The 15,273-nt window shown below is 38.0% G+C and overlaps 1 protein-coding gene across 1 annotated transcript in view; it reads right to left on the minus strand.

Annotated features, from left to right (window-relative positions):
* The window catches only part of DNAH7 (dynein axonemal heavy chain 7), a 368,896-nt gene that overhangs the window by 237,976 nt on the left and 115,647 nt on the right, over positions 1 to 15,273 (minus strand). Inside the window, exons 18-21 of the mRNA XM_082262147.1 lie at positions 9,798 to 10,046; positions 4,392 to 4,541; positions 867 to 1,049; positions 13 to 189 (exon numbers count right to left, since the gene is read on the minus strand). Coding sequence (XP_082118273.1) covers positions 13 to 189; positions 867 to 1,049; positions 4,392 to 4,541; positions 9,798 to 10,046 — 759 coding nt within the window. The remainder of the gene's footprint in view (positions 1 to 12; positions 190 to 866; positions 1,050 to 4,391; positions 4,542 to 9,797; positions 10,047 to 15,273) is intronic.

Genomic DNA, 15,273 nt, shown 5'->3' on the forward strand with positions numbered 1-15,273 from the left:
AGAAACAAGTACCTTTGCACATTTCCGAATCATCTGAAGGCATGGGGGGACCATTCTATCAAATAATCCTTCAATAAAACTTTTATGCATTTTGCTGAGCCCTGGAGGCAGAAGATTGATCCAGGAAACCATGAGGGGTCTCCAACCGAGCATAGTAGGTTCCATATAAATCATACCACATCTTGAAACCTAAACAAAATATATTACATTTTTACTAAACATTGTTTTCACAAAATGGAATAGGCTATTATGGACTTACAGTTATTGGCAACTATTTATACAGTACAGTTTTTAGCTCTTTGTTATACCAGTCAGTTGATATTTAGGTAAGTTTTATCGGCTATTTATACTTTCCAGAGTTTTTTTTTGTAATACAAAGTCAGACATGTTTTTTTTGTTCTGCTTCTAAATTATCTCAAGTGCAGCACTTAAAAAGAACATTAGTATGTGGTGATAGATATCACAAGGTTCATGGTCCTGAATTCTACAGCAGCATTTTTTAATTAAAGATGAGGTGCCAAAGCACCTTTCTGACATTGCCCTTCTGAAGAATAAATAGCAAGGGGTGTATTTATAAAACAGTATAAAGCTTTCACCAAATATTCATTGATGGTGAAAAAATCACTGTACATTTAAAACACATGCATCAGTAAGATTCACCTGCAGTGAATGTTTGGTGAATGTTAGGTTTACTGCTTCATAGCAGTCCTTTGACTAAATAGAAAATGATTTTAATTAGTTGCAACATGATGAAGAAAATATGATGTATTTGAATTAATTTCCTCCCTCTGTTCTGAAACTCAATGAGAGTGTCAAATAAAAAGTGTAAATAATGAAAATAATTTAAAATATATATATATATTTACCGTAGCAGGAGAAGCCACTTCCAAATCCATAGGCTCAAAAATCAGACTCATCTGAGAAGACATTTGAATAATTTCTCCACTCATTAAACATAACTTTTTATTGTCATCCAACACTGTATTCATGTTTTCAATCCATACAGCATCAACTGGTCCATCAAAGATCAGCCATTTCCTGTCTGGAGTCTGCAATAAGAAACAAGTTTAATAAATATAAGTCAGAAACTCAAAGTACTATGAAAATTCCATCTAAAAGTCAGAGTGTACCCATAGTTATAGCTGCATGAATAATATGCTAAAATGTACAAGTATAATTTGGTATGACAAATTTAAAACATAAAATAGTGCATTTTTTCATAGATACAGTATATTGTGCATGTAATAAATACAAATTAAAGCCTATTATGTTTAGAATTAATCTGCACTGTGATAACACATGTGGCTGCTGTCAAAGCCTGATATACCGAAATCTAAAAACGTACAATATAGTGAAATGATGCAGAGGCAGTTAATAACAAAAACATACAAAAAAAAAAAAAATGAACAGTATTCAATGTGTCAAACATGAGGTCCACCATCTAGCAGATCTTTGTATTGTGGAGTGCCATATGTCTCCACCCCTGGTACAGATACATGAGGAGGGAGGTTTGGGACTTTAAATGAAGCACACAGCTATAAAGTGATGAAAAATAATGTAAAATATGTTTATTTGTACACATACACATATTGAGTCGTTTCAAAATACAATGAATAAATAGTAGTGCTCATTAATAGCACATAGTACATATATATATGTATATACACCGTGGTGTGGGTGGTGTTATAAGTTGATATAAGTTATAGAGAAGTCTAGGTCAACTTATAATACCACCAACACCACGGCGGTGTGGTGATATGTCTTAGTGTGTGTGTGTGTGTGTGTGTGTATATGTATGTATGTATATATATATATGTACTATGTGCTATTAATGAGCAATACTATTTATCCATTGTATTTTGAAAGGACTCAATATGTGTATGTGGACAAATAAACATATTTTACATTATTTTTCATCACTTTTTAGCTGTGTGCTTCATTTAAAGTCCCAAACCTCCCTCCTCATGTATCTGTACCAGGGATGGAGGTATAGGACCCTACCCAGTCATTGCCTCATCTAAAGTCCCACATATCCCCCCTTTTTTTTTTTATTTAAGAGAGATATCACGTTTGGGACATTGAACACTGCTTACCTATTTGTTTTATGTATGTTTTTGTAATATTCAATGACCTGCATCATTTTACGATATTGTATATTATGGTTTGTGTGAGAAATAAGCATAATTATGGTTCAAACACTGAATTTTGCATGCAAAATTCATAACATATTCAGAGCTTTTTTTTTTTTTTTTTTTAAATATGTCTACCAAGGACAGTTATACCTGTAAAAGGACTTTGTATGTTACCTTAAAACATATCAAGTCCTGTACCAATAACGTTGCTAAATCTCCAACAAGAATAATTGGCAGTTAGTGTTTACCCATAAAGATTTCAACAAACAATTGCAGTACCTCTCCAGAAAAAGGCAAAGGAATAAAGAATAAACTTTACAGTAACATTTTTAGCAAAGTACTTATTTGAGCATGGAGAAAGACATGACAACCATTTTATGGAGAAAGACATGGCAACCATCTTTTCTAAGGATGCCTCTAAGCAGGAGGAGATCCTCATGAATTATTATACTGACATACCATGTGTATAAATGTTATATCATGCTTTCCGATTAGGTATTTGGTAGCTACTACTGCAGATAGACAACTGATGGTTGACAGCAGCATAAAAAGTTATTGTGGGAGTAAGTGCGCAACTGCATTATATACACCGTTAACATTCCAAGAAACCAAGACTTTCCATCATAGTCCAGTATTGAAAAGTAAGCAAAAAAATAATATACACAGATCTGCTGGAACAAAATGGAACTAAGATGACATGAAACAGTGATGTCTGTTTGGGAGATATACTGTAGAGCAGGGATATGCAAACTGTGGCCCTCGAGCTGTTGCAAAACTACAATTTCCTTCATGCCTCTGCCTCTGGGTGTCATGCTTGTGGCTGTCAGAGTCTTGCTATGCCTCATGGGACTTTGTGAATGATCTTATAGAGATCTCTGTTAGCTCTGGCATGTATGCTGGCAAGAAAGTAGATCTAGAAAACAGGCTAAGGCATTATAATGTTAGGATTATTAATATTCCAAAACAATCCAAGGATAATAGCAAAAGATTAATCAGATGTGACATCTGAATACAAACTTGCAATTATAAAATTGTTCTATGCAACAATCAAAAAACAAACAATAGAATGTTAAATACATAAAAACATATAGTGCAGTCCAAAAAACACTCTAAGGGCCAAAATCCCAGATCATGTATAAATATATGGACAATTCGCACAGTGATCTTCTTCGAAAACTTTTTCTGTGTCAGAAACAGGTGATCTTATAGCCCTCTTGCTGTGGTCAAAACAGGTGCTTGCCCTACTCCACCTTGTACCAATTAAACTGCTGACCTTAAGCATTTTAATCATTTACTACCATGTGTGTTACTACATCTGAACGTGGCTGTGGAAGTTGTTACCCTTTATACATCAAGCAATAGTGATCTAGTTATTGTGGGGGTGGCTGCTCACAGCTGCTACTGGTGCCTGGCATGTTGTGTATTTAGGGAGGCCGTGGAGAGCTATGTGATCCTCTTGTGCTGTGTACACTACTAGTGACAGCTGTGTGATCCTGCTGTGTTGGGCTATGTGTAGGGTTGCCACTGCATCCCTTCAAACCCAAACACATAATTATTACCCAGGTTCTGAGGCTAATTAAATGCAGATAAGGCACTCAATTAGTTTAATTACCACCTTAATCTGCCACAGAACCTTGTTTATTAATATGTTTTCGGTTTTAATGGGATGAGGTGGCAACCTTAGCTATGTGTATGGTTGTGGAGAGCTGTGTGATCCTCTTAGGTCATTTACATGATTGGTAGGATGAGCCCCCAGTACAGCAGCCTTGCTGTTCCAGTCATTTTACTCCTGCTGTGCTGGCATGGCAGCTTGAAAGGTCATCTCCAACTTTAAAGCATTTTCTAGAAGATTGGCACACCTTTGTAAAAAATGAATGTATATGTTCTCAACAAGTACATGAATCTGTCGCACAAACGGACATTTGTCATGTCGATGTGAGACACACGTCTGCGCCACCCTTTATAGGATCGCCTGTAGTATTGCCTTACACATTTAATAATTCCATTTTTTTCGTGGAAGATTTACCCAAGTGTTCTCAATAAGTAAAAATGTGGCCCCTGCTTTAGTCCAATTTATGCAATACAGAACTCCACTGACAGCATTATTGCGCCTATAATCAAGTACACTTTAACCCAAAGGTTTTAGTGGTCAAAAAATGTGTATTACATTTTAAATTGCATTTATAAATGTAAAAGGTTTGCTTTCCAAACAATTTACAATGTTAATATAAATTAATCATCTAAATTGGCATTACTTACTGTTGAAGAAGCAAATGCTCTGAAACTAACTGCCAGTATTCCATCTGACCATTCATGAGACACTGGGTCAAATTGTCCGTAAAGCTGACCCATGGTTATGGACTTTGGGTTTATCACTGTAATTTGAACTTTATTTTCATCTAAGAGTCCCTAAAAGAAATCAAATTTTCAAATCAAAGTTAAAATATGCAAACATTAAAAGACATAATGCCAAACAAGATTTTATTTTTATCTGAGCTTGTAGAAGAATATGCCAGATGCTGAAATGTTCAGGCTTCATTATCCAAACTCAGAGAATTTGGATATACTTTCAGTTGATACAGCCTATTTTACTTTGTTTGCTTCCTTCTGTCTATTCAATTCTGTCTATTCAAATTTTTTACAGCCATTCATACAGCACATTAAGGTCATTTTAACTGTGTGATATTTTCTGCTATGTACAGGTGTACTAAAAACCCTATATGAGGGCTCCAATCCCCTCATTATTACACCCAAATGCAAACCAAAGATGCAGTGCAGACCCACTTTACACTGCCCAGATCTTTGCAAGCTCTACAGAGAAGAAATGTGAGAGCTCTAAGGCCAACTACTGTATTTTACTTCTACAGATCCAAGACACAGGTGCTATGTTCTATGTGAGAATTACTTTAGGTCTGATGGAACACTTCCGCTATCAACAATGTTCAGCCAGGATAAACTGTCATTCTTAGTTTAACTTTTTAAATTTCGAAATATATGGCAAACTTTTTAGAAGCCAATATACTAATGTATAATAAATACCAATAGAATAATATATCATATAAACAAATATAATAATCTGAATGCGTGTCTATGCCACCTAATGCTATTACCATGAACACACATATTCTTGCAATAGTTGTCCTTTAACATTTATCAAGGAGGCAAACACCTTCAAAATAACTTCATTCAACTGAAACTATGTGAGACCTATCACCTAGAATCCATGACTAATCAAAGTCAATTCAATTCTAGTCATGTCTGGTCTAATCAACAATTTTTGTCAAGTGGCTGGCTTGATTATATTTTCTAAAATTAGGAAGACACAGGCCTCCATTTTTTTTAAATGTATTTTTGTAACCCAGCTTGCTAGGATATACTCTAATTGTCCCCAAGAATGAAAAATAAATGAGAAAGGATGTTCACTTTTACCAGGGTTAATCTGGATAGAAAACCTGCACTTAGTAAAATATGGTTAAAGCGCATTAAGAACCGTGCACTATTAGCATTTTTTGTCAAATAAAATTTTCTTAACATTCTATACTGTAACTGGTATTTAAATAATAAAAAGTTGCAAGGAAATTCATGTTTTAAAATAATACGGCAAAAATGATTGTTCTTTTACTGTCTTTATTGTGCACTATTTTTAATTGTCCATAGATGACACAATTATTTAAAACTTATATAAAATGTATGGCTTTTATGTGTGGTGTCCTCATCATAAAGGTGGCCCGAATGTATGTCCGGTACGAGCTGATTGTGCAGCCCAGTGGCACTTCCGGCTGCCGCATTAGCATTGTGTTGATTGGTTGCCATGGTAGGAGGAGGAAGGAATAAATTTATTGAAGCAGCTAACTCGGCTCCCCATCTACTAGCCCAATCACAAAGTGCAACACGTCCAGGGAGGAGCCTGTGATGTCATGCCGAGATCGAGCTGCACTAGGTTGTGAGCCGAATTTAGTGATTTCTTTGAAGCGTATTCATTTTAAGCTTTTGTAAGTGCATTATTTAGCGGGGTATTTCTTTAAAAAAGCCAAACAACTTGCACAATGTCTTTCCCCTTTTATTTTGTATGGTATGTCAACTGAATTGGAGGATTCCCTTGGACAGCAGACTGATCTTTTGGGAAGTAAATAGGAGACAAGATGTATCTGGTTAGGAGAGTGATGAGCGAGTTATTTAGTGCATTGAGCAAAGCAGGCACTTTATCTGGTGGAGGATTGGCACCTGTGCATGAAGAGTGAAGACACATGGGTGTTTTACAAGAATTTTCAAGTTTATTTGTATTTTGTGTTATTCTTTTACTTGAACTTTTTTATCACTGGCAAAGGAATGGGTATATTGATATTTGCCACAAGAGATTTTTTTGGGACTTTAAAATATATTGTACACGTTTGATTAATGTTGCGTTAGTGCCGGTTCACACTAATACAACTTGTCAGGTGACTTGGTCAGCCTGGCAAGTCGTGCACCGTCGCGGTCATTGAGTACAGGACCGGTTCTAATAGGAGCGACACAAGTCTCCTCGACTTAGAAAAAGGGTCCGGTACTACTTCAGGGCGACCTGGAGGCGACTTGCATTGACATTCATTTTTTGAAGTCCGTGCAAGTTGCGCCGAAGTCACGCTGCACGTGACTTCACAGGTCGCCCCCTAAGTCGGAGCGACCTAGTGTAAACCGGCACTTATACTGCATTTTCTTTTGAATGTTATTTTGTTGGTGTGAAAACACTGTACAGTATATGGCTGTGCAACACCTAATTTGTTTATTTTGAATTGTTTGCGCTGATTGTATTAATTCTTTAATGAAGCAATTATTATCTTTTCTTGAATACAACACAGATTCAGCTTTTTTTTCATAGTAATCTTAGCAAGCATGCTTGGTAAGCCACTGAAATCTGCAAGGGAATTCATATACAATATTTCAGATGTGATAGTTAGCTGTAAATGGCGTCATCCTTCTCTGCACTCCACTAGATTTTGTTGTTCTTAGATTTAAGGATTATTAGCCTGGTACAACAAACAATTAACTTTTGTTTAAAGTAATCTTTAAAATTCTGGAAGCCAAGTCTCTTCACTAGCTGTAGCACTGTGGGGAAACTTTTCATAAGGCTGGGTTTGCATATATGCAATGCAGGTTACTGCTTGTGATTCAGATAGGAATTGCACCCCATTCCTATTCAAGTCACATGTGATTCTTTGCACAGCGATTTGAGCCCGTTCATTTAGTATCATTTGCATCATTTTGGTCTGATTCTTGCAATCGCACTCTTTTTTGTGATCTGTTTTGGTGTTTAATTCATTTAACATTGATTCTGGTAGCAGATCACATGAACAGAGTGCGATTTCAGTCCAGTGCAGGAAATGCTTAGGATTCGCTGTGTTTCCTGCACCACATATATGTGAGCCCAGCCTTAAAGATATAGGTGGTAACTGAAAAACAGGATTATACTACTGCCTACAAAATAAGTTAACACTGACAAATAAAATAATGCATAATGCTTCAGCTTAGTAGAAAAGCAGTTATTAGTAGATAATTAGTAGATATTAGTAGATAACAAGCGTGGGAGGTGGGACCGGGACCCCTTAATAAATGGTAAGTTCAAAAATCTGTTTTTCATTTATTAAAGACATGGTATGAAGTTATTCAAAGACAATTGGTAAGTCCAAAAGCAGTCCGACTGAGGGCAGCAGTTAAAAAAATCACTTACTGGCTCACACATGGAAAACAAAATAATTGGAAGTAGCCTGAAGAACCCTACACCCTAAGCTGGCATCAGATGAGGCCAGAAAATTCACCTGGTAAAACTTGAAGAACAGAGGAGTCCTGTAATTCTGGGAAATTGTTGTTTGATGATGAAAAGCCCAAGAGGCACTCCCAGACCGAAAGAAGTGTGCCTTGATAGGAAAAAATAAAACCTTGTCCATAAAACCAATAACTTAAACAAGGATATGCCTGGGCTGCCAAGAAATGGTGGAGCAAGATGCTGAATCCCATTTATAGGAACCAGTAATAATGACAAAAAGAGAGTCAGTCTTTCTAATAGAAGCAGTGACTAAAAGGTAAAGATGTTCTGCAACTACATCCAGACAGTAAAAAGTAAACTTTCTTCTGACTGACTGGAGTCGGAGGGAGAGACAGAAGAACATTGTCTTACTTGAGGTGAAAAGTAGAAACCACCATAGGAAAAAAGAAGGCTGTAGGCCTTAATACCACCTATTTCTTGTGTAGGACCAAATAGAGTTCTGTACAGGACAAGGCTGCCCTTTCAGACACATGCCTCACAGAGGTGATGGCAAAAAGAAATATAATTTTGTGGGTAAAAGCAGAATGTGTAATATCTTAAACAATAATTTTGGAAGAGTGGAGAGAACCAGGTTGAAATACCGAGGAGGAACAGGTGGATGAACAGGAGGAGCTACATGACAGACACTGTGTGCAGATAAGGTTTAAAGTCAGGATACTTCCCACTACTTTTTCCTGGCAGTGAAACCTTTTTTTTGTTGTACCAGATAAAGTAAGCCTTCCATGTGTGGTGATAAACCTTGCAGGAGGTAGATAGCCTAGTTTTTATTAGTGTGGGAATTACTGAATCAAAGAGACCCCTGTCGCTCACGACCTGGGCTTAAACGGCAATACCATTAAAGCCAGAAAAAGGCATAGTTTAGGTTGTACGGATACCAAAGAACCACTAGAGTGTCTACTTTTTCTGCTAGAGGAACCAAATAGGGTTCATTACAGGGCAAGGCTGCCAATTCAAATACACTGTCATCATCAGGCTGACATTTGTTAGGATTGTTAAGATCTGTTAGGATTTTTCAGGACAGCAAAAGAAAGCATTTCCTGAACTCCAGATCTGGATTTGTAGCCACCAGACCAGAGATAACATGGTTCTCAGGGGCAGGAGATTAAGTTAGTACAAAGACCGAAGTTGTGAGACCAATTTATCCCATGACTGCAGAGTATTGTGTTGTAGAGGTCCAGGGTAAAAGTGAGCAATGGGACTGCCCTAAAGGTTACCATCATGCCCAGAAATTTCTGGCGATTTGCAAAGTTGGATAGCTCCTGGAGAGTAGAGTCTGTGTCTGGGAGTGGAGAGTCAGGCTTTCATAGTGAAGGAAGACTTTGGCTTGAGTTGTATCGAGCATGTGACCAAGATACTTTGAGAGATTTAGTTTCAGTTCAGATTTCTGAAGGTTCAGGATCCAACCGAACCTTTTAGAGTGTGGATGGTTCATATCACATTGACAAAATCCAAGTCAACTCTGTGTATTGTAGCAAGGCTAGTACTGGTGTCAACACCCTGAAGAACACTTGGGAGGCATAAGCATCCCACATTGGGAATGCCCTGGGAGCATATTAAGCGTAGTACTTTGTTTATTAAGGTAAAGGCCACCTATTTAGTTGGAAACAGTTATAAAGCACTGTTTAAAGCAGTGAAGCAGTGTATTCATTTACATGCTCAGCCACACTAAAACTGAACAGAAAAGTAATACACAGTCTACACATAAACGACAACAACAACAACAAAATATGTACTGATGGTAAAACTTTGCATCTCTTTTAGAGACAGTGACAAAAATAATTGCTTGCTATGGGCATTTATTCATTTTTTAAAAAACATGTCAATTACTAGGATTACTATAAATTAAATCTTGCCATGCTTACCTTTTCACATATGTCATTCAGTGCTGCTGCCAGGACTCGATAAGCAGAGGTCTTTCCTCCAAAGGGTTCCCCAACAATCATAAACCCATGACGCACAATCATCATTTCATAAATCTGCAAAATCTTTTCTGCAAAAAAGCCAGTCATCTGTAAATTCATACGCTCACAATTTTCCTTTATTGCATCCATGAAAATTTGATAGTCGGCCTTAGGCAGTTTCACCCCTGGAAACAGGTCAGATGTTATACCCTGAAGAGAACAAAAAGAAAAAAAAAGAATAAAGTCTGTAATCAAAGACTACATTTTCTATGCTTAAAAATGATCATTATGGCGTCCCTGGCATATTGTAGACCTACTTTCATACCTTTGATGGATTTATAATCTCTGCCTTGTATATCCATGGAGAATCTAAATTTTCAGCTTGGAAGTCATTCTTCCCTATGTATTATTTTCTTATGTGTTCATTTGTTTCTTCTCCTCAACATTATCACTATCCCTCTATGCCTATTCTGGTTCTCTCCCCTCATATTTGTTTTCCAGTGCCTCTCTTTTTGCCCCTGCTGTTCACTTCACTACAAGGCCTTCATCCCAGATTTTAGGAAAAAATGCTTTGTCAAACGAAGGCAGTGGAATGAAGTGCTTATCTCATTGATGCTACCACCACAGTTCAGCACCTCTATGGCAGCAACAATTTGTTGTGATCCAAGCACACATCAACAGAAGAACAAAAGGAATGATTTGAATACACACTTTTTTGTTAATCACTGAACTCCTGTCACAGCAATGCTTATTTTGTAGCTACACAAATTTTCTACCTAATTTATTTAAGGAAACGCTACAACTAAGGCCAGTATTGGCCAAACGCATCGCTTGTTTTCTTTCTGCAGTATGAATCAATAAAGGAGGAAGCTTGTGTGAGTGTCGAGATGGCAGTTCAGATTTACTTAAATTATTTAAATATAAGAATAATATATAACTATACACACAGGTTAACTAGTTAACCTCTACCTATAAAACCTTTAACCGGATCCTCTGGAAGCCCTGCTGGTTGTTAGACCTCTGCTACAAATAAAACTAATTAAACAGAGATACTTTTATTGTCTTTTAATGTCATTCGATTTTGGGTCAAATTAGATGATTATTTGGGGAAATTTAATCCAGTAGCAAAATAAAAAATGTAAGCTGAATACAAGTATCAGACTGACCCTATGTTGGCACTACCTAACCCATACGTCACAATCACAACCAACATAAAAGCTCAAAAGTTTTTTTTAACAAAGAGTCACTCATCAATGCCTCAAAATGAGAGGGGAAATGCGTTAAGTAAAAGCAAAATAATATTTCTCATGTATCAGCTTAAATCACAGAAAGCCTTTCAGTCTTATCTTTCTTCATAGAACGTTTCCATCTCTTAGAAGCTGTTCCTGCTCCAATGCACTCTATATACAGTACATTTATTGGCAATGGTTGGATAGAAGCATTTTATCGATAAACACTTGTTTATTTGGCAAAGGACCAAGTGAATTTTGTGGAATGGTCTACGAATTCATAAATATAACAGCAACTTTAGTTTATTCTCTACCAACATTAGTGAGCCTGTGCTAGAATGGCATCAGGTGTGATGGTCAGTACAGGGGGTTAGCATTGTGGCAGGCAAAGTGCTGGTGGTGAGAGTGAGGGGGGATGGGGGTCAGGTGTGCATTTGCAGTAGTTATTGGGTTTAGGTGTGGTGGTGAGAGGGGGAGCCACACAGGCCTGGTGATGAGAGCACAGGGGGAGCCCAGGTACAATGGTGAGAGTGAGAATGTGACATTCAAAGGTGTTGTAGTGAGTACAATGGAGAATGTGGGGGCCAGGCATCATAGTGCAGCTGTGAGAGCAGGTGGAAGGGCAACCAGGCATGAAGTTTAAAGGAGAGTGCAGGGGCAATGCTAAAAGGGGAAGGGGGAATGGGTTTGGAAAGGATTGCAGTGTGTACAGCTACAGTGGTGACACCAGAGGCGGGGGGGGGGGGGTGTAAGAGTGAACGCAGTGGGTGGGCAGGCATGGTGGGATTGGTGGTAGGGATCAAGCAAGCATGCTTATGTGGCTTCTTGTTGCCAAAGTGCCGGTGTCCTCAAGAACCTGCACTGGTTGATTTTCCTAATGTAAATGTTGCGTGGTAGTGGAAGTACAGATTGGCATTAACATGCATGCTTGGGATTTTGCCGACCTGTTGTTGGCAGCCTTGAGGGATTGACAGGACATCCCACACATTTACCCTTTAGAGGCAATGTACTTGCCTGGGATATTGCAAAACAGTACTGTGCATATTTAGGAATATCATTTCACAGTGATGCAAGACAGAAATATGACAGATTTACTCATGCATGTGTAGGGGAAAAAGAAGCATCCCATATCTCCAAACTCATATTAATGATGAAGATTTTAAGTACATTTTTTTATTTCAACTAAGCAAACATTGTTTATCTCTAACTAAAGCTTATCCTATACTATTATTAAAAACACTCAGTCAGAATCTCAACATAAACATTGAGGGAAAGTAAAACACCATTTCACTTCCTCTATTCTTCTTTTACAAAAACGTTGGGAGTTACAGCAAGTTAGGGTCAAACTTATGATCATACAGTGCATCTGGAATGTATTCACAGTGCTTCACTTTTTCCACATTTTGTTATGCTACAGCCTTATTCAAAAAATGGATTAAATTTATTATTTTACTCAAAATTCTATAAACAATACCCAATATTATATTGACAACATAAAAAGTTTTTTTTGGAGTCTTCGCAAATTTTGTAAAAATAAAAAAATCACATGTACATAGGTATTCACAGCCTTTGCCATGACACTCAAATTTGAGCTCAGGTGCATTTTGTTTCCACTGATCATCCTTGAGATGTTTCTACAACTTGATTGGAGTCCACCTATGGTAAATTCAGACTGAGTGGTCGGGGGAGAAAGGTTTTAGTTTGGGAGGTGACCAACAACCCGATGGTCACTCTGACAGAGCTCCAGCATTTCTTTGTGGAGAGACAAAAACTTTCCAGAAGAACAACCATCTCTGCAACACTCTACCAATCGGGCTTGTATAGTAGAGTGGCAAGACCGAACCAACTCCTCAGTAAAAGGCACGTGACAGCCCACCTGGAGTTTGCCAAAAGGCACCTGAAGGACTCAGAGACCATGAGAAACAAAATTCTCTGGTCTGATGAAACAAAGATTGAACTCTTTGGCCTGAATGGCAAGTGTTATGTCTGAAGGAAACCAGGCACTGCTCATCACCTGGCCCATACCATCCCTACACTGAAGCATGGTGGTGGCATCATCATGCTGTGGGGATGTTTTTCAGCGGCAGGAACTGGGAGACTTGTCAGGATCAAGGGAAAGATGAATGCAGCCATGTACAAAGACATCCTTGATGAAAACCTGCCCCATAGCGCTTTGAACCCCAGACTGGGGTGAAGGTTCATCTTCCAACAGGACAACAACCCTAAGCACACAGCCAAGATAACAAAGGAGTGGCTATGGAATAACTCTATGAATGTCCATAAGTGGCCCAGCCAGAGCCATGACTTGAAACTGATTGCACATGTGTGGAGAAATCTGAAATTGGCTGTGCACCGAAGCTCCCCATCCAATCTGATGGAGCTTGAGAGGTCCCGCAAAGAAGAATGGGAGAAACTGCCCAAAAATAGGTGTGCCAGGCTTGTAGCATCATACTCAAAAAGACTTGAGGCTGTAATTGGTGCCAAAGGTGCTTCAACAAAGTACTGAGCAAAGGCTGTGAATATTTATGTACATGTGCTTTTTTTATTTTTTAAAAACTTGCAGAGATTTCAAACAAACTTCTTTCATATTGTCATTATGGGGTATTGTTTGTAGAATTTTGAGGAAAATAATGGATTTAATCCATTTTGAAATAAGGCTGTAACATAATAAAACGTAGAAACTTTAGTTTCTAACTGAGTAACTTTAACAAACTGAATACTGGGCCAGTTCTGCCACTTCTCTCATACATGTAAAAATCTAGTTTTTTGCTAGATAATTACTTAGAACCCCAAAATTATATATATATATATATATATATATATATATATATATATATATATATATATATATATGTATATGTATATATTTTTTTTGTACAGCAGTTTTTTTAGGAAAAAAAACACTTTAATAAATAAATAAAATAAAAAAAGCCAAACATAATATACAGTGAATCCGCAAAGCATTCAAAGCGCTTCACTTTTTCCACATTTTGTTATCTTACAGCCTTATTCCAAAATGGATTACATTCATTATTTTTCCTCAACATTCTACAAACAATACCCCATAATGACAACATGAAAGAAGTTTGTTTGAAATCTTTGCAAATGTATTAAAAAATAGAAAACGAAAAAAATCTCATGTACATAAGCATTCACAGCGTTCGCCATGACACTCAAAATTGAGCTCAGGTGCATCCTGATTCCCCTGATCATCTTTGAAATGTTGCTACAATGTGATTGGAGTCCCTCTGTGGTAATCTTAGTTGATTGGACATGATTTGGAAAAGCACACACATGTTTATATAAGGTCCCACAGTTAACAGGGCTTTTTAGAGCTAAAACCAAGCCATGAAGTCCAAGGAATTTTCTATAGACCTCCAAGATGGGATTGTATGGAGGCACAGATCTGGGAAAGAGTACAGAAAAATGTCTGCAGCATTGAAGGTCCCAATGAGCACAGTGGCCTCCATTACCCATAAATGGGAGAAGTTTGGAACCACCAAGACTCTTGCTAGAGTGGGTCGCCCTGCTAAATTATGTGTTTGGGATAGAAGGGCCTTAGTCAGGGAGATGACCAAGAACCCAATGATCACTCTGACAGAGCTCCAGTGTTTCTCTATGGAGAGAGGAGAAACTTCCAGAAGAACAAACATCTTTGCAGCACTCCACCAATCAGGCCTGTATGGTAGAGTGGCCAGACAGAAGCCACTCCTCAGTAAAAAGGCACCTGAAGGACTCTTAGACCATACGAAACAAAATTATCTGGTCTGATGAAACAAAGATTGAACATTCTGGCCTGAATGGCAAGCGCCATGTTTGGAGGAAACCAGGCACTGCTCATCACCTGGTCAATACCATCCCTACAGTGAAGCATGGAAATGGCAGCATTATGCTATAGGGATATTTTTCAGTGGCAGGAAATGGGAGACAGTCAGGATTGAGGGAAAGATGAATGCAGCATTGTACAGAGACATCCTTGATGAAAACCTGCTCCAGAGGCGAAGGTTCATTCATCTTTTAACAGGACAATGACCCTAAACTCGCAGCCAAGACAACAAAGGAGTAGCTACAGGACAACAATGTGAATGTCCTTGAGTGTCCCAGCCAGAGCCCACACTTGACCAAAATGAATATCTCTGGAGAGATCTAAAAATGGCTGTGTACCGACGCTCCCCATTAAACCTGATGGAGCTTGAAAGGTCCTGCAA

This window comes from Pelophylax lessonae (genome assembly GCF_965119305.1).
Source record: "Pelophylax lessonae genome assembly, chromosome: 6".
In the NCBI taxonomy this organism is placed as follows: domain Eukaryota; kingdom Metazoa; phylum Chordata; class Amphibia; order Anura; family Ranidae; genus Pelophylax; species Pelophylax lessonae.